General features: G+C 34.1%; 2 protein-coding genes across 5 annotated transcripts; one reads left to right on the top strand and one right to left on the bottom strand.

The window, feature by feature from the left end:
- Positions 1 to 70: 70 nt before the first annotated feature.
- Positions 71 to 12,444, top strand: LOC105340175 (protein Wnt-2b-A). 4 transcript variants are annotated; one of them, XM_011446099.4, is made up of 5 exons: positions 71 to 867; positions 6,746 to 6,981; positions 10,557 to 10,834; positions 11,017 to 11,281; positions 11,934 to 12,444. In XM_011446099.4, exons 1-5 carry the CDS (start codon positions 734 to 736, stop codon positions 12,167 to 12,169), a joined length of 1,149 nt encoding a protein of 382 aa, XP_011444401.1. In that variant the 5' UTR covers positions 71 to 733; the 3' UTR covers positions 12,170 to 12,444. The 4 variants fall into 4 exon arrangements, with proteins under 4 accessions (XP_011444401.1, XP_011444400.1, XP_011444403.1 ...); XM_011446098.4 differs by having other exon boundaries at positions 73 to 867; positions 10,554 to 10,834; XM_011446101.4 differs by lacking the exon at positions 71 to 867 and adding an exon at positions 2,063 to 2,765.
- Positions 12,433 to 25,578, bottom strand: LOC105340174 (ankyrin repeat, SAM and basic leucine zipper domain-containing protein 1). Its single transcript, XM_011446096.4, has 12 exons — positions 25,411 to 25,578; positions 25,073 to 25,262; positions 23,620 to 23,742; positions 23,129 to 23,243; positions 22,456 to 22,567; positions 21,701 to 21,835; positions 21,383 to 21,522; positions 21,067 to 21,196; positions 19,959 to 20,074; positions 19,459 to 19,576; positions 18,732 to 18,836; positions 12,433 to 13,095 (listed from the first exon to the last, which is right to left on the bottom strand). The coding sequence occupies exons 1-12, from the start codon at positions 25,537 to 25,539 to the stop codon at positions 12,913 to 12,915; spliced, it is 1,596 nt and encodes a 531-aa protein (XP_011444398.2). The 5' UTR covers positions 25,540 to 25,578; the 3' UTR covers positions 12,433 to 12,912.
- Positions 25,579 to 27,350: the final 1,772 nt, after the last annotated feature.

Below are 27,350 nucleotides of genomic sequence, written 5' to 3'. Positions count from 1 at the left end.
TATCCTTTAATTGGATAATTTTTCATGATATTTGTCCGCAGAGTTTTTATTTCTCTTAATTCAGCACGTTTTTATTTTCATTTTTGATCGTGCAGTTGGGTATTTAGCTAGCAGAAGATCTAAGAGAGACCAAAAGAAATCTTTTCTTTGAGATCGCGGGCAGCATGTCTGACGTAATTGATTATCGACTCGCGGTCACACAAGAATCTCTTTTCTCGGGCAGTGGGTCTCAGTCTTGGGTCGATGGTCCTTTGGCTTTAGCCTCTTTATCCTCCCAAATCCTCACAAAACACTCGGGAAATCCTCCAAATAAATTTATGAAGCATGTCAACAAGAAGGAAAAAATCTGTTATTAACAACATGGCACTCATCAGAATTCTCTCGACTTCAAAGGCTTGCAGACCTTCATCAAATCAGAGCTGATGTCAGTTTCTTTGGAGAACTGTTTGCCGTCTGCTTTTGTTATTATGAAATTAAATTCGGAGTGAAATACAATAGTTATGTTTTTACCGAGTCAGCCAACTCCGCCGAACTTACGTTACCACATTCAATTAAGATGCGAAAACTAACAAAACACACTCGCGGACAGGCGTTTTGTAGTGACTGAACTTTTATCCGTACCGGACGGAAGGCCTTTCTTTTCATGTATAACCTTTGTTGTGCGGATATAGTCTGTAACACCTGGGAAAACTTTCTTGGACCCAGTTAATTTCCTCTCAAGTGGAATTAATTGATGACAAATGTACGATGCCGTTCATTGAAAGGGATTTCGGGGATGAATTTTCATAACTCGTTTTTGAGTGTCGTCTGCCTCCTTCTTTACGTAGCCGGAAAATCTCGATCGGACGGAAGCTTGGAAACACTAGCGTAAGTTCTCATCAAAATTTAAATCAACAAAGTTGGCACTTGATTCTACAATTTCTTTTATCTTATTTATATTAGATAAACCCTTACAATTTACATTCTCAAAAACACAAAGTAGATAGGATATAGACTTTGGTGTGTTACGTTTATGTCTTGCTCCTCATTAAACCAAATAGGATTACTTACTCCAATGAACGAGCTTACTGACCAGATTTAATTGATCTTTATAAAAAAAAAACCGCTTAATGTCATGTCATACAGATACCTATTATCATAATATGGTTTGATATGATATCTATAATTCATAATATAATTACGGTACGGAAATACTTCAAAATTATATATGCCTTAAATGACTTCCAAGTTGTTGTTTCGTATTTTATTTACAAAATTATCGGTAATTAAGAATATGCGTTCTTTGCTTAAAGTTTGTTACTAATGCTACTTGTGACCAATTTCTGTTTGTATGTATTTTCCAACATTGATAGCTACTGCTATTATCTATTTTATACACACAACCAAAGAACGCGTAAACCCCTTCTTGGGTGTATTACTCACTTATTTACTCTTATAATCCTTCCAAATTTTCTACCGATAGTAATTAACTCTACAACAGATAAATCGTATCGAATAATCGAAAGTTGTCGTGCGAATGTACGGCGGATTGGATCTCTGGCAACGCGCACGTGCAAAAGAATGCCAAGAAAAGAGATAAGCCCAATTTTAATGGTCACACCTTTCTGACAGATTTTATATATGGAAAATTTTTAAAATCTCTGAAAAGTATTATAAATCAATCAGATAGCTTTTTGAAAAATTCTTGCCAAATGTTAAACTGGGTTTATATGTTTCGCTGTCTGTTTCCCCACCAACGAATAGATGTAATTTTTACAAAAGCATCTATTTTCAAATTGCTTTCGAAATTCTCTTGAACACAGTTTTGGTAGAATGTTTATGGTAGGAGGACAATTATGAGTTCTGGTACGGCAAATGTAGCGAGCATCAAACTGCTATTTTGTGATGTAAGCACTGTCTGTATCGAATCCCAATTCAGACGGCAACCGTAACCTTTGACCCCTCTGATCAGATAAAAAGAAGAGGTAATATAAACGTCTATCACGGCAAACTTAGAAAAAAGATACACCTTTTTATTATTTTCTTCCTCATTTCATTGAAAAATTATCAGACTGTCGATCGTTTTAATGAAAGAGTGCAGAAAGGAACAGAAAAAAATTGAATACTTAGGAGTGGAGAAAGGAATATATTGTATAGTTCGGCGGTGAGACGTTGAATGGACCGTATATACTTGGTCATGTTAAAGGAATTCCCGTATCAATTTTACCGCTTTTGTTCCGATTGTTTATCCTCCAAGCAAAAGTGACCAAAATATTATTGGATTATTTACCCAGCTATTTAAGAATTAAAGCAATATTATTTCTTTAGCCCCTGCTTTGTCAAGTCCAGAAGACGATCGGCATTAAACGAGATTGACACGGGGATCGACCCTCTCCGCCAACCCGCAACCCCCGTGCTTCTTGAATTTGAAGAAGGAATATAAAAAATATTTATTTTCATATACTCAGTTTTTGAAGAAAAGGATTGAGATCTCATTCGATCAAAGAAAAAGAGGTTTTGTTTTTGGAAGAACGAGCTGGATACTTCTGAAGTTGAAAAATGTATTACAAAATATTTAAGATATCGTGGATGATTTAAAGGACTCTTGACTGAGATTAAATGAGATTTGATTAAGATGATATCCATGACATAAGTAGGTAATTGATACTTCGAATGACTCTTACTATTCCTGATGGATTCCCCGCGATGACATCGAAGTTTTTGCTCAATGGATTTCTATTAATTCTAGTCGGGATTCTTGTTTTGCCGGTGGAAAGCACGTGGTGGTGAGTTTAGATTCAGTTAAAGATTTATTTGCAATTTGATTAAAAGCACTTATTACAGGGATTACCCGAATCTCAAAATAAGCTAATGTCTATCAAATTAAGCCCTTTCCGTAATTCAGTTTAAATAATCGTTCAGTTGATTTATACTTTTGAGCTTTTTCGATGTAATTCAGTCCCAAACACATGTACTTGGGTAAAAGTTTTGTTCGTTTTATCTTTTAAATTACTTTCATTCACAAGAAAGATGAGAGTCATGATTCAGTGAAATGATACATGTATGAAAAAATTCCTGAAACCTGCAAGTTTTTGCGCTTCTAGACAAAAAAGAACTTGTTTTAAATGAATGATTAAGTGTTGGTTATAGTATTTTAAATTCAATTTATAAGAAATATTTCAAAGTCGGCAATGCAGCTGCATGCCCCTGTATTTTATTAATCTGCACGCACTACTTGACCAAAGTTTCTATCTTGCCGTTTATAAGATAGAAAAATGCGAAGAGTTAATAGAGAACGATTTATCATTGAGTGAACTGCAGTAATATTATGGTAACAATCGGCATTGATTTATCTCCCCTAACAAGGTCTCGCGGGATTTGACGAGATAAGACCAGCGGAGGGTCGAGATTGCATCCCAAGCTTGATATAACATTTGCAGCGAAACCATGACAAAAGTGTTCTAAACATCTCAGAAACAAGATAATCTAATGTTTTTCAAATTCATGAAAAATAATCCCGTAAAAAAAATTAATTACATCATTAAAAAAGCCTTTCAAAAAAATAGATCTTATTACCGACCTACTGAGATTCTTCCTTTTTTTTGACTCCGTATCGAGATTTCTCATAGATATCACACTTCTGGGATTTGTTAAGTAAAATATATATTCAAGTAATTGGATGTATAAGCATGTGGCATGTCTTGATTTACACCGGGTATAACTCATTTATGAGTAAAATAAAATATGAATTTATGCATATAGACAACTTTGTATACTTGTTAACGCCCGTGTTAGTTTAATTAGACCGGATATATCATATGTGCAGTTTCAAAGTGTCCTTTCGATTTAGTGCAAGAGATAAGGTCAATTTTTCATTCACTTGAACTCGATATTCAAGAAAGAGTCAACTTTGTATGAAAACCCTACTGTAATATCTATAATATGAAGTCAATTTTTAGACTAAGTCCCTCCTTTTACTTTATTATAAATACTTTCAAATGTGAGACAAATGCTGTAAATACTAAGATTTGATAAGTACTTTCTTCATTATTTCTTAGTTGAATACTCGGTTAGTACTTACTATATGCCCTAGTACCGCCAAAAACAGGAGCCAAAACCAGTTTGATCAAGGACATTTTTAAAAGTGCAATTTGGGTCGAATCAGCAAAGGACTTGCATAAACCTCTGCAAATAAGTCATAGATTAAATTTTTTTTAAATTATGTTTTGGCAGGATTTTTTAGATTAAAATATCTAGCTATAGTATAAATATTAAGTTTATATTACTTAAGTCTATGGATTATGTGTTACATACCCATAAGTTTGTATGATTTATTAAAAATAGCATTTTAATCTTTATATAAAAATGCATTTTAAACAGTTCGTTATATGACACATACACTAGCGGGTATTTATATGTTATATATTTTGCTTGATTCACCTTAAAATTACTCCAAAAAATTGATTCTTTCTCTATTTTGGAGTGAGGACTCATTGACAATTGGAAAAAATAGCAAAAGACACATTTTTAACAGAGTTGTCTGCCATGTCGAATAGAAAGTTACCCTTAACTTAACACCCTCCTTTTTTCCCATGTTACTTTCTGCATTGGTTCATCATTACACTAACCTTATGTTATAATTCAACATCGGAGAAGTAAAGATACATTTGATGCTATCAGATGAACAATTTTAGATCGACCTTGCTCAAATTCCAGAGTTAAATCTTCGAAAATCAGTCTAATTTAGACCACGCCATAAATGTGGATTATAGGCTTGTGCTGCATTCTGTCTCAGTTGGTGTCATGGCGGAAATAGATCGTCAATTCCACAGCTGTTATTCAGAGGAAATATCTAAGATACATAGAAATTCTTTTAAACATGAAAATTTAACTGCACTTACGACTTACGCGAAAGTACATACAATATATGCAATAAAGAAAGTTTGTGTCTTGGAACAAGTGGTGCGTTACTCAGAGAAGGCATTATAATCCATCAGTTAATTAATAATGAATTTATTCATTCAATGATAGCATATCTATCAGTTTTTCCTCGAATTACTAACAAATATAAAGATCATTCAACTTTTGCCATTTTAATTCATGAGTATATATGAACTCAGTTATCAAATTCTGTGTAAGTAATTTTTTTTATATATATCTGCCTCACTAATAACCTTTATAATTTAGGCAATGAGTTTCGAAATACGACACGTGCGTATGTTCCAAAACAATTCAATTTCCTCTTGGCTTTATAAAATTAATATTTTCAAATAAATATAATTAAGGCACCACAAACTCTAATTCCACTCACAGTATCCGTTCTTACCCCATAGCGAGGCTCGATTTAGTGAGTAGTATCAGGATTATTATTTCAGATCACGTGGGTTGATGAATATAATGGACGCTGAGAATTTGCACACAACGTGTAATTACCAATGTACGAGTCTATTATAAAGTGTGAATTGAAAATTAACGAAGAAGGATTACTTGTAAATTTCAAAATGGCGTTTGAAAGTTTGAGTATGACGTCTGGATTTTCTTTTTGGTTCTGTTCGCGAAGACAAACATGTTTATATCGTCTGCGAGGAATCGTTTTATTGCGAAATGAAAAAGTGCTTAATTTTAGTTTGTTAGTAAACAAAACAGAAATAAATTTTACAAAGTTAATTAAATCAAGAGATGAAACACTTATCTTTCTTCCAGAAAAATATGACTGGTTGCTGTTTTTCAAAATGTCTGTTTTAATGAGAAGTTCGTGAAAACTTGGTATGGGTTGTTGAAGATTATTGACGGTTTAACAAAATGCATTAAAGTCTTAACATCAAAATCCACTTGATGGGGAGCAGAAACAATTCACTTGAAATGTTATACTAATACATGGTTACATTATTATGGGCATTTTTCTATTTTCGTCAAATTGATAAGACATAAACAAAGATGTGTTACGACAAAAGGCGAAGCGCCAGACGCTATGAACTAACCGTGCCTAACTTATGTACTTGTTATTTCAAGGCTTCATTTATCAACTTTTATCTTCTTTTTGTTTTCATTTTGAAAGCTAAATTTTAAAATATGGGTAGTAATTACGATTCATTTTATGCAACACAAAGGGTTCATTTTGTTAAATGAAAAAGATCAAGGGGAAAAAGTATCCATGAATCGTTTACCAATCCAAATCAGATTTTTAAAGACAGTATATTCTTAATGTCACAACCTTATTGAATACAGGTTTGACCTAGCAAAAAAACTGGCCATTTTTGGTAGTATTCAGATAATTCAACTCCGATTTAACATCATAATTCAGATCTGAGTTCATTCAAAGAAGTCAGTTCTCACATAAAGGTCATTCAAAGAATATCTCAATTTATTTTTCGCATCCATACTCTGTTATAATTGTGCAATACACGTAAAAGATGTAATTTTTCTGATCGCTTTTGTACTTGTATTTCGGACTGCTTTTGTCTTTGTATGTAAGTTAACATTCAATGGTAATGTATGTAATAGCAAGTGATTTCTGATATCTTTTGTCATATTGTATATAAGTTAATCAGTCAATTACTATAATGTATAAGTACATGTATAGTGATTTCTGATCGCTTTGGTCCGTGTAGGTTTATCAGCCAATAGCTATTATTATGGAAGAAGCTAATGCATGTAGTGATTTCTGATTTATTCTTGTAAGTTTATCAATCAATTGCGATTGTATATACGCTTTGTCCTTATAGTGTATTAGTATATTGATTCCTGATTGCTGTTGTCGTTTTAGGTTTATCAGTCAGTTGCCGCTCCATGCCGTAGGCGCGGGGGTGTTGTGTGATAACATTCCGGGACTCGCCGGTCGCCAGCGCCGCCTCTGTCGGATGCATCCGGGGGTGATGGTCAGTCTCGGGGAGGGGGCCAAGATGGGCATCAAGGAATGCCAGAGCCAGTTCCGGTTTCATCGCTGGAACTGCAGTACTCTGGACAGGGACGCGTCTGTGTTCGGGAAAGTTATGTTGAAAGGTAGGGTTAATGAGAGAATGCAGCAGTCTGATAAACACTGGAGACACTTTAAAGTGAGGAATATTTTCATTTCATATATAATTATCCAGTTATAATCCTTGACTATACTTTACAATTATGGATATGTGAATTTAAATTATACCAATACAATGCATTAATAAATCCCTTCATTTATAAACTGTACATTTTCATTACAAAAAGCATATGTACGTGTATCTGAGAACGTTTTTGATCCTCGTTACTACGAGTACTACACATTTCGTTCTTCCGCATACAAAGAAAATAGAACATATAGCCCCTGTGAGATTGATGTCTCGTTCAAAGCTAGCAATTGCTGTAAACCATATCTCTCACAATCTCGTTGAAAGCGAGATCTCGGGAGTCCGTACAACTGTATCTGCATTCATATTTTATGATATTAGAAAAAGATAGAAACCAATGGAGGTTGTCATGAGCCCAGAGTGATTTGGTCTTAGACCTCACAGAAAGCTCTAATTTACTTAAACTTGTGCTATTTCTCACCCCTGGCGTGATATAGGACAGGTCCCAGGGCTGAAATGACCCCTGTGTGGGGTTCCACAGTTTCACCAGCAATCGAAAATGATAAGCTTGGAAATAATTTCTACTCAGAAATGTAGAGATTATTATCGAATGGTTTCATTTAATTCATGCTATTTCACTTGCGGATATATCATAGAAAAATATCAGGGTTTGGGATTATGTTTTTTGGCGCGGATTATTTTTTTTTCTCCAAGATAAGAGGTATCAGTGGCATATATGAGGTAATTAAATTGCTATCTAGATAGGTGGGTATTTTGAAAGAATCTCCCGCGCGTGTCTTATATTGTTTTGTGTAATCTTTACCACGGGTTTCATTAAAAATCATATTAATTGCGAAATATTGGTCGGTCCTGTTATAGAACGTCTCTGCTGTTTGATTTTGCTTTAACAGACAAGGTCGGTCTGATCTTCAGCATGTATTGTTCTCACTGTTTGATTATTAATTATATCATATCAGCAGACAGTTATTTTTGGTTGACGGGATGCAATATAACATTGAATGAGTTGGCACGAAAATGAGTCTGTACTTCAAAATAATTAATAAATGAAGGAAGAGTACATTTTTATTTTATTCCTTATATCAAATTCCCCACATTTTTGCTTTAATTATCTATGAAGGGAGTGAGCCTGTTTTGTCATTTTTTATTATGTCTAGATATTCTAATACTTAAAAACATAATTACAATATATACTTTAAAACATAACTACAATATGATTTTTAAAAAAGTAAACTGTTGTCACTCAACGCAAATGTAGACTATGTGAGCGAACCCAGTGAAGCCCCGTTTCAAATTTGCAGATTTTTTTAAAGAAGAATTTGGGTGATATTCACTATATTTATTTGCTAACTTACTGATTAAGAAGTTGGCGATGTATGAAATAAAAACTTAAAACTGGCCAAAACGAGTACGTTCCAATTCTATAAAAACGAATCCCATTAAGGAGTTTCAATACTTTGATTTAATATTTACATACGGTATGGTTTAATTTTTAACATAGGCCTATTTTATTCTTACCATAAACGATGAAATTGAGAGTTTGTTCCAAAACTTAAAAACGCTTGGTAGTATATGCTCATATGGAGCATCATATTATAGATACTTATGAATGTAACACAAGGGCAAGACCGCATTCTATTTATTAACATCGTACTGGGTTTCATTTTTTTTCCTTGAAAAAAAAGAAGAACTGACCATGAATGTGGGAGGTTGTTTATTGAAGGAAATTATCCAATTAACAGACAAAAGAACACAGAAACTGCGACAGTAATTCCCACTAAATCACACAACCGCTAATAGCCTGGCCAAATAGTATCCTTAGGGGCAAAGATCGGCCCAAATCAAGCATGTTTGTGGAGACATTTAAAACAGTACAAAGCGGCAAACAAAAACTCTCTTGAATCGAACGGAACCCAAATCTTGATCCCCCGTGCAATGTTCCATTCACCCAGAGAACTGCCCCTTACATGTTGTTTTGATTCCATTTACCATAAAACTAACAAACTACTTGAAGCACTCCAGCCGAGCGAAAACCTTGTATTTTCTGCCTATTATCCGGATAATTGAGGGATAAATGGTTTAAAATTAACGTCCGAGTGTCACAAGATCGTTGAATTTACACCCAAACAGTTTGAGCACTCGAGAGGAAGAGTGTTTTTTTATCCGAGAGCCGCGAAAATCCGGAACTAAGTAAAGCGCTTTAGAACAAGACAAGCGCAGGGTCGCAGAAACGGCAACTGTAAGGTGTAATGTTTACTTGTTGATTTTGTTTGTTTTTATTTGTTGTTTTCTCAGGTAATACTGTTTTCAGTTTAAAACTACTTTCATAAAATCTCACCCCTCTCTCGACGATGACCTTCTATAGGTTCAGAATAGAATCAAACTTCGTGTCTGTCTAATTTCAATAGATGTACTCATAGGTAATAGGGGATCGGACCTTTCCATTTATCTGGTATTTATATTTTAAATATAATGAATAAAAATGATCTTATTTCCTTAATGTTTACGAATTTCTACGTCACGCATGCCTATCTGTGATTTTCAGTGGGTTAAAGTTGGGATAAAACAGCTTGATCCATAGGTCTTGGGATTGATTCCTGCAAGTTTCGTAATTTTTTTTTTGTATCAATAAAGCACTCTAACAATGCAAATTCTAACGCAATGACGTTTTTACACAGCTGTGTGGCCGTGAATCTAGTATTCATCGAAAACATCTATTCAATCTAAATTCCGGGAACACCAGTATGATACCTTTTCAAAGATAAAATAGGATGCAATACAATATATATTTAATTAGGGAACAGAAGCGTATTAGAACACGGACCAATATTGCCGAGAAGCGCTAAACATGCACTTTTCTTGAAGATTAAAGAAAACATGAGTTTTCAGTTTTCTATCCAATGAGTGTACGACTTTCAGTTTCATAATTTTGTGTTTGGTTAAATAGAGAGGACTATACTAAGTACCATTGCTTCACAACTGCTAATCAGCGGTAAAAACGATAAATTTTATACATCCATACATTACATACACCGACAGAAGGGAGCAAATTATTTTGTATAAAAATGATAAAATTCGATACCCAAATAATGATTAAATAATATTGTTCACATGGTAGAGTAGTTTGGGTGGATGTTTCAGATTAGCTTTATTAAGAGGTTGCTGTATCAAATCCCAATGTAGGACCTAAAAATCATCCTTCGTTCGTACATGTATGAGGTTACCAAAGCCGCATGTCGCAAAACCTCCTAGTACTAAGGATTGTTTAACGTTTCATAGCTACATACGTTTTGGAAAAGAGACCAAGTAACGCCAAACTTTGGGGAAAACAAAATCATCCATTGATCATCAATTGGTCTAGAGGAAAATATAAAAATAAGTTCTAAAGACTGCAAAATAAACCCCGTTAATTAGATTGCCCCTTTAGAATGACAAGGTTTTGTTTAGGTACGTATGTGATTTTGTTTGCACTCATTTACGACTTTTTCTGAATTAACTATTTGCCTGTTTTAGTAGGGAGCCGAGAGTCTGCCTTTGTGTATGCCATCTCCTCGGCGGGAGTTGTTCACGCCATCACACGAGCTTGCAGCAAGGGTAACCTACTACAATGTGGGTGTGACCCCACCAAGGTGGGAAAAGGGAGGGACAAGTCGGGCTGGTTTGAGTGGGGAGGATGCAGCGACAATGTGCGGTGGGCCAGCCATTTCTCCCGGATGTTTATTGATGCAAGAGAACGGAGAGTGCGTGACGCACGCGCACTGATGAATCTCCATAACAACCGTGCCGGAAGACGGGTGAGTACTTTTTTATGATACAAACCTTAAAGATGTGAATCACGATACAGCTATCTTTTACGAGTTGTAATTTTTTGAATTGGTTTCCTTTTTTTTTTGTGGCTTTGTTTATTAAAAAAAAACCATAATACAGTATACATGTAGTACGTTTTTTAATGATCTCCATTTATCTCCATCTACAGGCTGTCAAGAAGTTTATGAAACTCGCCTGTAAGTGTCATGGCGTGAGCGGTGCTTGTACCATTAGAACCTGTTGGCAAGCTATGCAACCTTTCCGACGTGTTGGAGAATACCTGAAGCGGAAGTACAACGGCGCCACCCACGTCATGATTGACCAAGGGGGCTCAGGAATAGTTGTCGCAAATCACCATTTCAAGAAACCAACACGGAAGGATTTAGTTTATATGGAGGCCTCTCCAGATTACTGTGTACGGGACCTTTCTATTGGTGAGTCAGCCTGTTTACGCACATTCTTTTAACCTCGTTAACAACAATATGTATAAAACTTCCCAAAATGTAGGATTGCCGATCCAATTCTCTCTTTAAAAAACCCCATTGTGGCTGAATAAAAAGAAAACCCCTGGTCTAAGCTAGCGCCATCTTAATACCAAAATGCGCTGTTTGTAAAAAAAAAAAAAAAATCAGAAAAAAGTAAACAATCAACCATCACTCATACAATCGAAATCGTTCAAGTTTTTGTAGCTAAATCTGTCGACATGAAGAGTTTGTGGGTAAAGAATTGGATTAGAAAACTATTGACTTGGGAAGATGATACGCGTTCAGCTATTTTAAAAAGAACTCGAATTTTGGGTATTATGTAACTTATAATACAAGTTAAAATTGATGCTGGCTTTAAGAGAAATATTCCTTGAATATGTAAAGAATGTCAACTGCTGATTTCTATTGTCTAATTGCTGAATGACGACAAAAATCGACAGGACATCATCCCAAAGTCAATGGCCATTTAAATTTGCTTTAAATCATACTTAATCAATCTATAACAATTGTTTAGTGAACAGTTTAATTTAAGTTACTTTGGGAAGATTTACGTTAAGGAAAATAAAAACTCATGCGACTATTTCATTAATTTTTTTTTCAGGGTCACTTGGTACAGCAGGTCGCCAGTGCAACAAGGCATCACTGGGGACAGACGGATGTGACATCATGTGTTGTGGGCGGGGCTACGACACAGAGACTGTGACGCAATTTGACAAATGTCACTGTAAATTCCACTGGTGTTGCCATGTCAAATGTAAACTTTGTTCCAAGCGCGTGGATATTCATACTTGTAAGGGACCTGGTCTCCATGATAATGGCAATTCTCTGAATGGATAAAAGTTTTCCATCTTGTAATGTCACCCACTTTGGAAAGTGCAATTTTAAGGAGTGCTATAGGACTGTGATGTCAGGTGACTTGGCACCGTCACAATAGTGACAAAAGAACGCGAAAATTTTGAATACAGTATTTATTGAAATATTTATATTGGCTTTGTTTATATCGTATTTATTTGTTTTTCTATTGTTATGTTTCACGTTTCTCAATCTTATACATTATGTATTAAAATATGTTCTCATTAAAAATCAAGATAAATCATCGATTCATAAAAAGAGACTTCTTTTGAATTTATTCTTTAATCATTACATACATCCATAAGAAACAAACTCGCGACAATAAAAAAATGAAAACTTTATTACAAGAGTAATCAATGAAGCATCAAAGATTTCAATCATTTAAAAGAAAATGAATATAGATTTTTGATTTATGATTATATTTACACAAACACATGTTCTTTCCTGAGAAACATGACTATTAAAGTATGTTCTCTCTCTCTCTCTCTCTCTCTCTCTCTCTCTCTCTCTCTCTCTCTCTCTCTCTCTCTCAGCAGTCAGAAAACTATCGCTAACTGTTAATTTTTAAGATTTAAATCATTCGTGATTGAAATTAATGTCACTTATTTTGGCACAGGGAAAATCTTTCCAACAATTATTCATATTAAGTACGTCAATGAGTTAAACAGTATTGTGTCACAACCTTTGAACTGAAAGGACTAGAATACTCCTCGGGTTTATCTCTGTTTTCAGGTGAAAGAACAGATCCGATGAAAATGGTTTATCACATTGTCTTTGTTGTAATATAACGCCACTCCAACAGGAACACACACAGCACTGGCCACTAAAACACGTTTATAATTCACGCGTGATTTCCGGCGTTTAGGTGACGTCACAAGGTCTGGCGGGTCAACATTTCTTTTTTGAAAAACCTGCAATTGCAGAAATAAAATATTAGCATTTCCCCCCGTAATTTGCTACTGTAAAATAATTTTAAAAAGTTGAATTAAAAATTTGATAGTTAAGATAGAGAACAACGAACGAATTGCAAAAACTAGAAATATGATCATAGTTAATGATTTCTCTGCCAAATGATACATTTGTATTCAACATAAAGAGAAAAGTACACATCTTTCATACTAATTTGTGTATCAGTCAGAAAATGAATATTGGTAATAATATCTTAAACAGTAATAATTTGAGTCTTAGTTGAAAGCAAAGTAAGAAAACGTATAGTCATAAGGAACATCAAGTTAAAAAAAACTTATAAAAGGCAAACATGCAGTGCACGAGGAAAAATAAATATCTTAGAAAAATGTTTCAGAATAATGCATCGAACAGTTTAAAAAACAAGGAATAGCGATGTCAGGTTTGTTCACAAAATTACTTAAGTTTGAAAATTAAAACAGAATTTGACTAATAATATCGGTTGGTATCTTTATTAATTAAATGTCTAATTGAAAAATATACTATAAAATTAATACTTTAGTGGGGTTAAAATGTAACGGTTTGTTAGATTTTACAATTCTTTGGCAGGGTTTTAAATTGGCAGTTCACTTCCGAGTGTAAGGATATCAGGTACATCTATATAGCGTATTAAGCAATTTATTCATGGCATATATTAATAACGAAGGACGCAGAATTCGTTAAAACACATGTGTTTTGATATCAATGTTCATCAATCCTCGTAATTTAATATACATGTTGTAAAAGTAAAAAATAAACTAAAATAAATAAATCGTATTTCTAAAGCTGCATCTTCGCTAGCCAATGGTTTCAGTCCACTGGTTTGGGTTTATGGCAAGCGGAGTGGACCGAAAACCTATAGCTACTTGGGTTTATGGGAAGCGGAGTGGACCGAAAGCCTTTGGCTAGCGAAGATGTTAAAGTTGTTAACTCAACAAAACACAAGGGCGCGGATTTCAAATGCTGGTATTTACCATTCATATTTTACAAGCCATCTTCTGACATATTTGTTTTTAATTTGAAGTTTATAATATATAGACTGGGACTACTAAACTCGTGTCATATGGGCGTTGAGCGGTAAGAGTTCTTAATAATCTCTGTGGCATCGGGCCTTGGAAATTAAAGTCTTATCAAAGAAAAAAACCCAGTAATAATAATAACGTTTTACCGTTGCTTTCAATATTAACCCTTAACTCCTATTGACACAGCTTCCATGTTGCTATTGGGTACTAGTATTTACACAAAATTACAAACGTATATTTCAGGAAAACAAAATACATGATTGTCACCATTATTTTCAAACATGTATTTTATTACAGCTAAAACACCCACAGTGTCAATAAATCATTTCATTATCCTTTTATGCTAGTAGATGCATTACCATGAGTGGGTCCCGGTTGACAAAATTATATGAGCACAGATTTCCTCCCGAAAAACTGCGTTTTAAAAAAATGACCAAACATGCCTAATGCACTTGTTTGACTGCAATGCTGCACTGGAATAAAGCCTATAAGCAAAACACTTAGTTCTGCAAAAACCACGACTTCTTTCAAAACAAATGCAAAACTAGCAATGGTTAGGGTTAATTGGGATTAGCGTGTGTGGTTAAAGAGAAACATGTGAAATCATTGTTTGCTTCGTTAACGAGACTCTCTTCTCACTTGTGATACAGAATTGCATTCATGAACCGTGTCCTGCCAAGGAAGTTGTAAATTAAGCAATCAAAAGTGTCTGGGTTAAAGGTTTCGGGTTTTTTGCGAAGTGCAGCGTTTGAAACCGTACAGATGAATCTAGAAACAACCTTGTACCAGTCCACCAAAAACTCTTAGAACTTGACCCGTGTTAGGCATGCGCGACTCTACACACGCCTCCACTGAGACTCAAAGAATGCCAAGGTTGCACCAAAGGGATGAGAGTGAGACTGTAATTAAAGTGTGTGAGGGACGGACATCAAGTGCAGTTTCCAGGAATTATCCAGTACCCGATGATCGCTTTTCTACGTACTGGGCTATTTCGTAATCGTGGAATTATTTTTTTTTTTAAATGTGATTTTGTTTGCTTCCTTTTTAAGAGAGAAGCCTTGGAATTATAGCTATAGGGGATATTTTGCTTTGGCTTATTGTCAAATATGTCGCCATGTAAATACATATTTCCTAGAAAAATCTGTTTTCAAATTTTATAACCAGGAATTGCGAGATCAACGTCCAGTATTATCATTATAATACAAATGATCGTTACATGTTCTTCGATCTACAGAGGAAACCTAGTTTGCTCTTATTAAAACACAGTATTTGACTTAATAAAAGAGGCTACTTATGATTTTCATATCGTAAACTGAAAGATAAAAAACCCACTTTCGCAGATTCTAGCATTCGTTTATCCTGAACAAGTAAAATGTTTTAATTCACTTGGCCAACTTTCTCTATCAGCCCCAAGGCCTGAAATACGAGTGTACCTCCGACTGATCGGGAGCTCTAATAAACCAATCACTACCCCAAGTAAAATGACATTTACTAAGGCGGCTTTCTTCAAGTTCGATGAAAATGTTTACAACCATTACAAAATTTATTGCCAGTGAACGATCTCACCAGACTGGCACAACATCTGTCTCGTCTGTGCAATACCGATGCTCTGCCATTGATTCTGTCACTCAAAGCGCTACAGAGATTCTGCGCACTTCCTACACGCATTAACTGAAACTTCTGCAAAATGCAACGAACAACAACTCTTGCAAGAGATCGCTGTTTTTGCAGGAACTATCGAAGATATTTTTACTTCATTTATAAATACTAGAACCTTGCTGCAATCTTATACATGTATTAATTTTGTATTTTAAACTTCAACAATTTTTCAAGGTTGGCATCAACTTTTAAGCATATTTTTTTCCTAATTATTTTTTAAAATATACTAGTGTGCACATCTCTTTTTAAACACAAATCTACAAAAGCTATGAAAGAAAGCTCATAGTTTATTATTTTAGGCAAGGGAGGCGTCAATCCAATGCTATTCTTGTACGCCAAGTACTCGAAAAACGATTAAAACTTAATGTGTATTTTAAGACTTCTAAAGCATTCTTTGGAAGAACAAATAAAACTGAATGGCTTTATACTTGAAAACGGAAGCACAATGGGCCTAACAATGCAGCAGGCTGCGTAAATTTACATGATTGTTGGCGATATACCACAACAACAATATATTTTGTATTTTAGTATTTTAGATTACCATGTACCTTAATGGGGCGTCATATTTTCATATTTTTAACATCATAGAATTGTAGATATACATCCGACCTTTCTTAACAAATTTCAATTAGTGAACTTCAAGAGGAGAGAGCGCACAAGACGTGAATCCACGATTTTGTGTTATAATTTAATGTGCATTTTTTTCTTGGAAAATTAAGTCTGTGCTCTTTTCACAAAATTCTCATGTGAATAAAATTGCTTAAAATTCTTGTTTCAATCATTACATGTTCCAGCTTTCTAACCTTTGTTGGTTTTATTACCTTGCTGATAACTTTCAAATCATCACCTCTACCGACATTTATATTATTAATGGTAAAGTAATCTTTTGTTATATTCAAAAGTGATAATCTTATGGTCAAAACTTTAACCAATAATTTAGATGTTTGTAACATTTATGATGACCTTATTTCTGACAAACCCTCTACTTTTCTTACATATCCCTTGATGACTAACTTTCGATCATTACTTCTAACAACGGTCTAACCTTCTGTTATATTGATCAAACCCTTTCAATTATGGTTTCTATTATTAATAACTTTTTGTTACTTTAGTAAAAATTCTCAATCCTTACCTTTACCAATATACTAGTACTACTTTCTATAAATCCCTTTGTAATTGTTGCACTATCTTGAAGATCATTTTTACAACAACAATAGAACTTTTGTAACGATTGTAATAATCTAACTTTAACCTATTACCTCAGCCTACTAGCAGTGACTGTCTTACATTTTTGAAATTTTGTTGACAAGATTTTAAATTTTAACCTTTACCAATATACTAACCTGTTTAAATTTTCACTATTATAAAAATACTATCAGAGGTTTCACTTTTTAGATTTTGAAACAATGATTTCTATTTTTATATTAATCAACAATTTTCACTTAGAACCATTTTATCAAGACCTTGGACTTTCAGTAAGATGTAGCTATTAATTTCTTGCATCAAAACAAGTTAAAAATGATTCGGTTTCAAGCGAAATATGCATCATTTGCATAGTCTTAGCTCAAAAGCCAGACAAATCTTGTTTATTTCAAAGAGCCATGGCGGAGTGGCTAGCAATGAAATAGACAGGCCTTCATCACATTACTGTTTGACACAACTACCCAAAGTTCAAGCCCTTGTTAAAATGGTTCTACGTTATTTTGAAAACAACCTTACTTTAACTTATTGCTCTACCAACACTGGTCCAATAGTCCAAACTTTGTTAGCGTGTGTGATAATCATCCTGTCATACATGTAACCTCTTCTAAAAATTCTACATTCTACTTTTTGTTTTCTTGACATTAACCCGTCAATCTTTACCTCTACCAACGGTCTAATCTTTTGTTGCCTTGGTGACAACATTGCAATTACTATTTCTATCAAAAATCTTTTGCGACCTTGGTGACAACTTTACTTCATGTATTACCATACAGCATACCTCTACACACTGTCATTATGTAACATTAAAGACAACCTTTCTTCAACATTTACCCACAGTCTTACCTTTTGTAACCTTGAGGTTTACTTTTCTCAAGTTTACTACAACTCTTATTCACTGTCTTACCTTTTGTAACCTTGAGGATTACTTTACTATTACTACCCTTATTCACTGTCTTACCTTTTGTAACCTTGAGGATTACTTTACCCTTATTCACAATCTAACCTTTTGTAACCTTGATGATTACTTTACTATTACTACCTTTATTCACTGTCTTACCTTTTGTAACCTTGAGGATTACTTTACCCTTATTCACAATCTAACCTTTTGTAACCTTGATGATTACTTTACTATTACTACCTTTATTCACTGTCTTACCTTTTGTAACCTTGAGGATTACTTTACCCTTATTCACAATCTTACCTTTTGTAACCTTGAGGATTACTTTACTATTACTACCTTTATTCACAGTCTTACCTTTTGTAACCTTGAGGATTACTTTACTTTTACTACCTTTATTCACATTCTTACCTTTTGTAACCTTAGGATTACTTTACTATTACTACCTTTATTCACAGTCTAATCTTTTGTAGCCTTGAGGATTACTTTACCTTTATTCACATTCTTACCTTTTGTAACCTTAGGATTACTTTACTATTACTACCTTTATTCACAGTCTTACCTTTTGTAACATTGAGGATAACTTTACTATTACTACCTTTATTCACATTCTTACCTTTTGTAACCTTAGGATTACTTTACTATTACTACCTTTATTCACTGTCTTACCCTTTGTAACCTTGAGGATTACTACTACCCTTATTCACCGTCTTACCGTTTGTAACCTTGAGGATAACTTTACTACTACCCTTATCCACAGTTTTACCTTTTGTAACCTTGAAGATTACTTTACTATTACTACCCTTATCCACAGTCTTACCTTTTGTAACCTTGATGACAACCTGTCCAGCTCTTTCTGTAGCAGCTCTACATTAGCCAGTGTCTCTTCACAATGCTTCTGTAGCTGCTTGGGTGTGGCTCCATCCTGTCAATTCAAAAATACATCAAAGTACTATTCTCATATAAAGTATAATATTGTTATTCTCACTCATCTATCTATAATACAAGAAATGTTTGTGAACCGTGAAACACATATGCCCCCCCCCCCCCCTTGGAAAAATCCACGAAAAACACAAACTGCAAATAATTGAAATTTGTCCAAGTCCAAGGGGCATAACCCTGTCGAAAATTGCTCAATTGTACCCAAAATTAAACTTGACCTTGATAATATTATAATAAATCTGTATACCAAATTTCATCAATACTGAATAGGTGCAACCTCTGCTAAGAAAATGAACAGAAACTGTTGGTAAACAGACTGACAAAGAGACAGGCGGACAGCAGCAAAGCAATATGCCCTCCCTTCTTTGAAAAAGGGGGAATAAAAACCCCAAAATCATTTACTTTTTCGACAAGGTTAACCTATTTTGCATGATAGACTGTGACCATTATGTCAACCTACTATGTATGATTCATTATTATAAGATATGACATTTGTCTGCTCAGTAAGGTACTGATATGTCAAATGTCTCAGGTTCAAACCCAAGCAAATCCATGTTTTGTTTTTACACAGTATCAAATTTGTTATGTATCACAGGAAGTTGTACCTGAATCTCCAACACCGAAGAGTTCCCTGTTACTTGGTCAGCAATATAGTGTATGGTACTGCCTAAGTATTTGATGTGTTTACTTATATTGGCTGCTATGGCAACAGCTTCTACACAACTGAAATAACCAAAAGAGCATGTTAATGACTATGTTAAGGTACAGTTTTATTCATTTTTCACATGTTGAAACTTTTAAAAAAAAAAAAGTTTGTATGTCAAAATTAGGAAGTGGAATTTTTCAAAACAATTGAACCTTTTACATCAGGTTTAACAAGTTATTAGAGCTTTGGATTGAGAAAAGTGTGTTTCTGAATTGCAAGTTGTCAAAAATACAATATATTACCAGACAACTTAACTTCAGATTTAAAATTCTCCCTTGTACAACACTCACTGTTATCTTTTAACATCAACATGTATTTCAGTTGCACCTCCACTCCAATCGTCATTTAATCTTGAACTTTCACTGGAAAGCTCAAATCAAACTTAACTCTGACACTTGCCTCATTTTCTTGTTGTATTTGACTGTTGGTAGGCTCTCCTTCTCCCACTCTCGTTTGTGGACCATGTGAATTCCATCCAGAATCTTCTTACGAACCCCAATCTGTTGAATTCCCATCTGGAGAAAAGATTTGTTAGGATGTCTGATAAAACATTATTACCGGTAATTCCTAAAACATCTCTCAGCAAAACCTTTATTATAATTTTAATTGATTGATAGCTGTTTTATGTTTTTTCCAGGAATTTTATTGGGGCTTAACCTACATGTATATGTATGTAAATACAAGGTTTCAAATCAAGGCTCATGATTAAATCAGTATATTTACATTCTACTGTGTTTTCCCATTAAATTCTGTGATCTTCAAATGCCTCTAAATGCAACAAGTAGTCAAAGGTCAAATTGACAACTTTTATTATGACGTCACAAACGTTGAACGCTGTAAACTGCAACGTCACAAGCGAAAATCAAAGTTCACGCTTGTGGCTGTTACTGTGGCTCTTCCGTTAATATTAACTTACCCTTAGGATAAGATCGGAATTTTAAGGTATAATTCACATTTGCAGACAAGGCAAGAAGTTAAAAAATGTAAATATAAGCATTAAATCATGATTTTTTGGAGTATACACTCTCATAACTGCCGCGGTGTGTGCATACAAATTTTCATAACGCGCTAACGCGCGTTATTCAATTTGTATGCACACACCGCGGCAGTTATGAGAGTGTATACTTCAAAAAATCATGATTCAATGCTATAGAAGTAGTTAAATGTATGTTAAATGTCCAAGCTTTACAGTAACACATGGTTAAAGGCTTTCCTACACACACAAAAGAAGCTTTGCATAAGAAGTAGTGCATCATTATAGACAAATGTATAGTGGATGTGTAACCTTACATATTATCATCAAAGGATTAGTTTATTTTTCAAAAGATATGTCTATTAGATGTTTTACCCAAGTGATTTTTCTTCATTTTTTTAAGGGTCCTGTAATTTTTTTTTTTTTGGAAAATATCATCAAAATAATCACAGTATATAGGCTTTTTGTTAATTCATACATCAATGATTCATATGAGTTTTTTCTAGTCATACTTGATATGTAATGTAGATTTACCTTAATAAAGTCCTCATCAGTCATCCTCAGAAACATGTCAAAGTCCACTTGTTGTTCCTGGAACAGCTGGACCAGGTGATTGAGTCCCAGGCCGGTCAGGAACAGCTCCAGCTCCCCGTAAATCATGGCCCTGGGGGGTCAGATATAGACAAAAATAAATGCTGTTTATAACTTGAAAACAAATGAAAATTAATGATATACAGTCCATGTATTACATGCACAGTAATGTAGTACAGAGATTTCCAAAAGTTTATATCATGACAAAGGAAATATCATTGCCAGAAAAAGGCATCTTAATTGTTCAGATATGACTTACTTTTTGGATGGCCCTGACACTTCTGGGATGCTGGAGTTGGGTGGTTGTGTCCATCCATTAGTGGTAGGGAATGCTGAATTGCTATAGCTAAGGCTATTTGTACTGTTGTTGCTTGTGTCTCCACCAAGTAATTTTATAATCTACAAATTCAAAGTTGGTATGTATAATTATGACAGCTACCAGTTTCAATTGGAACAAAAAACCAATATTGTATGTATCACAATTCTTGTAAGACAAGATTTGAACATTTTGAAATTTTTTTTTTCATTAACAGATGTTACAAAATTTCTTCAATACTCTGCTCGCCTATTTACTTACAGCTTGCAGATCCTGGGCAATGGCTATGTCTAGTGCTGTTTGTCCGTCACAGTGGACCTTCTTAATGTCCGCCCCCCTCTCCACCAGAAGTTTCACTGCCCCCTGGTGGTTCTTGCTCACCGCCCAACTTAGTGACTAGAAATGGAAAAACCTAACAGTGTTGGTACACATACAAAAAAGATCAACATGGAAACATTCTTCAAATATAAAAATTTAAATAGATTTAGAGAGCTAGAGCAAATGAAATTAAAGGAATCAATCTCTGACAACAAATACATGTACATGTATTTAGGAATACATCATATTCTTCATGTGAATACATATGCTATATTTCTTTATTTTTCACACAGCAGAAAGCTTGAAAAACATCAAAATAACAAAATGTACAATGAATTCTGGGAGGGAGTCACGTTAAGGACTCAATCGCAACTTCTCGGGCCTTTCCGGCAAGCTCGGAAAAACACCTCAAATGTATTAACATCACTGGATGTTAGAATTTTATACAAAATGGAGTCGCTTCCCATTTAAATAAGTTTCGGCTAGACAGTCTTGTATGTCGCTTCTGTGTTATATTTTAGTGTATATCGTTTACTTTAATGAAGTATAGCTCACATCTCAACAGATCGTAAAATGTGTTCTATTTATTTCAAGCTTACAAAAAGGGGGGTTGTCATGGACGCCTAGGTAATACATTCGAGGTGTTTTTCCGAGCTTGCCGGAAAGGCCCGAGAAGTTGCGATTGGTTAAGGACTTACTGTCCAGCCCCTGGAGTCCTGTTTGTTGATGCTGGCTTGGTTGTCAAGGAGCTTTGATATGACCTTGACCCTACCCTCTCTACAGGCATACATCAGTGGAGACATGTGATATCTGGAATAAGTGAAGACATGACATCTAAATCAAACATGATCAAAATTATAAACAAAACAAGTTCTTGACAACCACATTTGACTGGTACATAACTAACTAACTAACAAGAACTAGTCACTGAAAAACAGGTCGTTCATCCAAGTTTTTTATATAGGTTCTGTGGAATATGCCAAACAATGAGCAAATTGAAAGATCTAATTTCAATAAAATTGAAGATACATGTAGGTACACTGATATCAAAAATCTTTGAACAATATGACTTACATTCTCAATGGCAAGTTGTGTAACTTTAACAAAACAAACTTGTACAGATCTATATAAAGTACAGTTTTATCTAGGAAAAAACTGAAATGAAGTCAATTCAATTGATAATGATTAAAGCAACATCCACCATCTTATTGATGTCTGTAGGCTGTGTGATACAGATTTTTTTCCCTAAAATGTATACTTATACACAAAATGATTAGAGCACATGAAACAACCAATAATCTTCAAAATATTTATATGATGGAGATAGTAATTACTGGAGGGGGGGTTGTTGTTGTTGTTGTTGTTGTTTACCTGTCATGAGCGTTAACATTGACCCCCTTCTCCAGCAGGTAACTGACACACTGCAGTATGTCCTCCTCACTACTGGCCGCTGACCCACAGGCTGCCATCAGAACAGTGTACATATCTACAATTATTCAGAGAACCCCGATAGAAATCATGTTTTTTAAATTACTTCCATGAAAAACAAACAGTGAAATAGGAATCCAAACAAAATAATGAAATTTTAGAATGGATTAAATAACCCCCATTTCATACCATTCATTTAATAAGAAATTTGATTAAAGATATATGTAATTTGTTTATTTCTGACAAAATGTGAATAAAAAATACCGGTACTCAATGATCTTACAATAACATGTTGTGTTCATAAATTTAATCTCTGAATCTTTATTACCAGCAATATCTAATACAACAGAATTTATATTCATATTCACCTTAACAGCAGTCAATCAAACAAACAAGTTTTTGGTGATTTCTTGATTCTGAGTTTTTGGTTTTACCTTTGTGACTATGAGGGTCAGCTCCATTATCAATCAGGAACTTGACAATCTGAGGGAGAGCTGAGCTGGCCGCATACATCAGTGGAGTCCAGCCACACTTCAGCACAGTGTTCACCTTGTAACCTGGAATGATCATTGGCTACTCCTTGTAAATATTCTCAAATACATTGTATGTATATATAAATGTACGATAGATATGCACTTTCTTTCTATCTATTATGAGAAAAACTATTCCAAAACAGCAATTAAGCCAAAAAAAAAAATGCCACAGTTGATTTCTGACTTTTTTTCTCTCATGAAGTAATAGCAGGGAGCCATGTACAGACCATTGGCTATTCTATTTAGAGAAGTGGACAGGCATATCCATTTTTCAATCATTATTCAACATTTATTAAATTTTTATTCATTTAATATTAAACTTGTAAACATGGTGACAGTCTACACTTCAATCTTTGGTTTGACTCAAAATAAACATGAATTTATGCAATAAAATCAAATCAAATATAAGGATTGGCGATAAAAATTGGATGATGGCTGTGCATATTACATTTCTAAAAAGGGAATGATGCACAGGCACTTGTTTCTATAATAAAAGTTCACCCTATAGTATAATAACAAAAGGTACAGTGCATCTAGCTCCAAAAAATGTGGAGTACCCCCTTACCGTGTAGAGGTGTATTGCAATCAATTTTGCTTTCCATGAAACACAATTGGAAAGTGTTTACTACCAATCTCTTCTATTAAAATGTACCTACTAAAATCATATATAATGACATGTTTGCATTTATTTACTGGTACTTCTATCTGCATAAACAGCATCCAAACATTGCTTGTCAACAGGAAATGTTGTTTCACAACACAAACCTCTATTTACTGGTCTTGGGCTGAATAAATTCGCATCATTTGATTACCTTTCACAATATGGGGATTTGGGAAAGCTAGGAATATTGCAGGTTATGATGTGTGAAACAAAGCTTTTATCTGTTAAATAAGGTGCAGTTTTCTGAATTTTGGGTTGATGATCACCATGCTTAATTTTTGCAATGTTTTATCACAGAGTAATTTTTCAAAAAACAATTTGATTTTAATTTCTGCATTCTCCCCGGGACCAGTAGAGGTTCTTGATGTGAAACACAAACTTTCAGTCAGTGAGAAATGTTTGGATGCTGCTTATATGCAGATAGAAGTAAATAAAGGCAAGCATGCCATATGCGGTTTTGAGGATATATTATCGTAGAAGAGATAGGAAATATATACCTGTCCACTGCTTTTCTGTAGAAAGTGAAAAATATTGCAATTAACTGAAGATGGAGCACTCCAGGCAATGCAGAGATAGATACCTTCTGTTGTTGAGATAGCTGAATACTATAGGGTAATTTTTATTCCAGAAACAAGGGCCTTTGGAGTTACAATAGAATATGTTTTATGCCACAAAAATTAATTTTTAGAATACCTTTATTGATAAAAGTCTTAATGGCATCTAAATTCCCCCTCAAAATAGCCATTCTAAAGTCATCTGCACCCACTGTGGTTGCTTCTTTCATTTTTCTGTCCAATGCCACTGACTTTGTTTTGGGTGATTTTGAATTCAGTGAAGGCGTTCCAAAACCGCCTCTGTCTTCATAATGGTTAGTGTTCCCATTCTGAAACATGTGCAAAAGTGACAGATTATGAGTAACTGTGTAGACCTCGGCTATAACTCTCTTATGCTTTGAAAAAATATTCCTATATCGAGGAAATTCGGTTACACATATTCCCTAACATTTTCATTCTTTGCATTAACATGATTACCGATACATTAAGCGCCTCAGATTTTTCAAAACCATTTATGTCATCATGACCAAACATAAAACCATCATCAAATTCGTCGTCCTCGTCAAATTCGGCACCTCCGGGGCAATAGTCCATGGACGCCGCCATCTTTTTGTATTTACTGCGGAATTGCTGACATGGTTGAAGGGGAATTCGACCCCTCTTATTCGGACCAATCAAGGGCAATAAAAAAATTGAATTTAAAACTTTTGGTTTCATTTTACGCTGTAGGAGGACGTTAAACATGTTACCAGAGCCATTATAAAAGATATGTTCAATAAAGGAGCCTCTACCGGACCGTATGTACATATATTTACAGGTTTCTTAACTGAAAAATTTTGAGAAATTATGAATTTTCTTTTTTGGTGCTTTATAACCGTAGCTTTATCAATATGATCAAGGTGCATTACGGCAAACATTTATTATAAGCACAGGAGTCGGCGATTTTATCAATTTCTGGAAAATAAATGAGAAACAGGCACAAATCCTACCAGTGAGCTTCGTGAAGCTCACTGGTAGGATTTTGCTTGTTTCTCATTTATTTACAACAAATTGATAAAATCGCCGGCTCCTGTGTTATAAGTTATTAGAAGTAAAAATAGGAAAATAATGGGTTTTGAAACGGGCACTGACAGTTATTGTAAGTCAGTATATTGTATGTGTATGTAAATATATACATGTGCATGTATAATAGACAAGCATATTTTAATTAACTATAACTTTCAGCGGCCGTGTATTTTGAAAATCTAGAAAACCCCAAAAGTTCCCTCAGTCTGCAGAAAGACTCCAGTCAATCAGAGAACTCATATAAGTATTCGTAAAAAAATAAATACCAGTATATACATGTATATACTCACTTATAATTAAGTACATTTAAAGAAGTTTTAAAAAATTCGCTTTACAGATTGGAGACATCCAAATGTTTGCTTAATGTCCCCCCCGGTTTTATACAAACGGAAAATAGAGCATCCAGAAAAAAGCAATTTTTCAGATTATAGTGACCAAGAACAAAAATTTAAGCCAAGAAATTACTTATACGTTTTTATAATTTTACGATTATAACAATTTTTTTTTAAAATTACTGAGAACTATAATGAAATTATTTGTACATGTATATTAAATAAATGCGAAACACTGAGAAGACTGCGATATGTGAAATCAGAGACATAAATAACGAGTACTACTAAACAGAGAACTCTAGAGAACTTTAGAGAACTCTGGGGATTTTCTCATATTTAAAGTATTTAGAACCCATTTTTGCATTTTATATGATAAAAAAAGTTGTATTTTAGTCGAAATATATATTTAAAATATTTGGATTTAAGTAAATATTAATTATTTCACGCAAAACATCAAGTTGGGGGAGGCTAAATTATTCAAAGGATCTTGATCCCGAGCAGTTTACTCTTTTTTAAATTCTTTCAACATTTAATATAATTCTTATTATGGATTTTATTTAAGGTCAATTATATCTTATAATTTGTAGCGTTAGTGTCTTTATTCTCCGTTTGTGATTTGTTATGATTTTAATTAAGATACTGACTTTTTGCTTGTCGCCAACTTCAAATCTTGATAGTTTTACGACTGAGTGTAATAAAACAACTCTTCTCCATGAATATGCATTTATAAATGGACAATCGAAAAAATATCCGAGATCCACTATGACACTCGAAATTGTAAATATTAATTAAGTGATATAAAGGGTTTAAAAATAATGCAAAAATTGCCTTTTCCTTACAGAAGAAATTAAAGGGGCATGTTCACGATTGTGGTCAAATTCTATATTTCTGTTTTAATTATTTACAATATGCTTTAGGAATACATTTTTAATGATCAAATGAAATTTAAGAGTCATTCGTTAACAGTTTTTTCTTTACAATGATAATAACGTACGTAAGTTGTTATATCTATAACAACAG

The sequence above is a fragment of the Magallana gigas genome, chromosome 4 (assembly GCF_963853765.1).
Source record: "Magallana gigas chromosome 4, xbMagGiga1.1, whole genome shotgun sequence".
NCBI classification, from domain to species: Eukaryota; Metazoa; Mollusca; class Bivalvia; order Ostreida; family Ostreidae; genus Magallana; species Magallana gigas.
Note: the sequence above shows the minus strand (reverse complement) of the source record. Positions and strands in the feature narration are given on the sequence as shown.

Bases quoted from the DNA above. Each gene is read 5' to 3' on its own strand.
- LOC105340175 (XM_011446098.4), top strand. From the start codon at position 734: ATGACAAATGTACGATGCCGTTCATTGAAAGGGATTTCGGGGATGAAT. The intron at 868-6,745 runs GTAAGTTCTCAT...TTGTCGTTTTAG, and splicing joins GGAAGCTTGGAAACACTAGC to GTTTATCAGTCAGTTGCCGC. The intron at 10,835-11,016 runs GTGAGTACTTTT...CTCCATCTACAG, and splicing joins ACAACCGTGCCGGAAGACGG to GCTGTCAAGAAGTTTATGAA.
- LOC105340174 (XM_011446096.4), bottom strand. From the start codon at position 25,539: ATGGCGGCGTCCATGGACTATTGCCCCGGAGGTGCCGAATTTGACGAG. The intron at 22,568-23,128 runs GTAAACAACAAC...CACTTATTCCAG, and splicing joins AATGTTAACGCTCATGACAG to ATATCACATGTCTCCACTGA. The intron at 21,523-21,700 runs GTAAGTAAATAG...TTGAATTTGTAG, and splicing joins TTGCCCAGGATCTGCAAGCT to ATTATAAAATTACTTGGTGG.